At 24.7% G+C, this 1,230-nt stretch overlaps 2 protein-coding genes across 2 annotated transcripts in view, besides 1 other annotated feature; one reads left to right on the forward strand and one right to left on the reverse strand.

The window, feature by feature from the left end:
• Positions 1–163: 163 nt before the first annotated feature.
• Positions 164–192: a sequence feature (AT_rich).
• A 27-nt stretch (positions 193–219) lies between these two features.
• On the forward strand, positions 220–1,116 carry EDI_119680 (uncharacterized protein; the record flags this gene model as incomplete). The annotated part of the gene is made up of 1 exon (XM_001734263.1): positions 220–1,116. The coding sequence occupies one exon, from the start codon at positions 220–222 to the stop codon at positions 1,114–1,116; it is 897 nt and encodes a 298-aa protein (XP_001734315.1).
• Positions 1,117–1,144: 28 nt separating this feature from the next.
• Positions 1,145–1,230, reverse strand: part of EDI_119690 (DNA repair protein RAD50, putative) — a gene marked incomplete at both ends in the record, with an annotated part of 2,352 nt that continues 2,266 nt past the window's right edge. Inside the window, one exon of the mRNA XM_001733190.1 lies at positions 1,145–1,230. This exon is cut by the window's right edge and continues 2,266 nt beyond it. Coding sequence (XP_001733242.1) covers positions 1,145–1,230 — 86 coding nt within the window.

Here is a 1,230-nt window from a genome sequence, read left to right on the forward strand (position 1 = left end):
CTTTAAATAGTAATAATATTATCACGTATATCAATATCATATTGACACCATTGATAACATTTAAAATAAAATACAACATTAATTGTTTGATCTAAGTAAATAAACAAGAACATGATAAAAAAAAAAAAGAGAAGATAGGAAACAAAAATTTAAGAATAACAAGAAATTTTAATAATTTCATAAAAAATTTATGAAACTATGAAAAAAAGAATAAGAGAAATGAGTCAATTAACAACACAAGAATTAATTAAAGTAGTTGATTATTTTGAGACTTTTGAAGATTTCAAAAAGTTAATTTTATGTAATAAAAAAATAGCAAAATTAATGAATGAGATTACTTTATCTCCATTTCATTTACCAGTGGAATATTTAAAATTTTTTCCACATCTTACAAAACAACAAATTAATAAACCAGAACTCGAAAAAATACCTGGAATGAAAGAATATATTATTCTTTATCCAGTATCTTTTCATAAATACCATAAACACTCATGTAATAAACAACTTTATTATACTAAAATTGAATTCACTTCAGAAGAACAAAAAGAATTTGGAGCTTCAATTCCTTCAGAATGTACATCAATCAATGACAATTGTTTTAATAATTCTGATATTACTGAAATTACTCTTCCAAGAAATATTAAGCATATTTCGTTGAATTCATTTTTACATTGTACCCAATTAAAAAATATTTATGTTACTTCTTCTAAAATTTTTTATCCTCGTGTTTCTTATTTAATGAGTAAGTTAATAACACAAACAAATGGAATTATATGTAATGATATAGTCTTTACTTTAGAAGATAGAATTCATTCAACATTAAGTAATGGAAAAATAACAAATATTGCATTTATTCCTAAGGGAATTCAAGAAATTGGTCAAAGTTGCTTTGAGAACTGTCCACAATATGAGAAAGTGTCAATTCCTCAAACTGTTGGATTTATTCATAATAATGCATTTACTGGTTGTTTGTTCCTTCAAACGATAACACTACCAAATAGCCTGTTATCTATTGATGATTTTGCTTTTTCTAATTGTGTATCTTTAAAAGAAATAATTTTACCTTCTTTCTTATCAAAACTTGGAAAAATGCCTTTCTTGGTTGTACTGCACTAACAACTCTTGTTCTTGGAGATATATAACTTCAATTGATTTCTGTACATTTAAAGATTGTTCTCCCTTCAAAAGTCATCTTCCTAACATTTATTCTATGACATCGTGCATTTGTGG

This window comes from Entamoeba dispar, genomic scaffold (assembly GCF_000209125.1).
Source record: "Entamoeba dispar SAW760 scf_1105229458135 genomic scaffold, whole genome shotgun sequence".
Classification (NCBI taxonomy): domain Eukaryota; phylum Evosea; order Mastigamoebida; family Endamoebidae; genus Entamoeba; species Entamoeba dispar.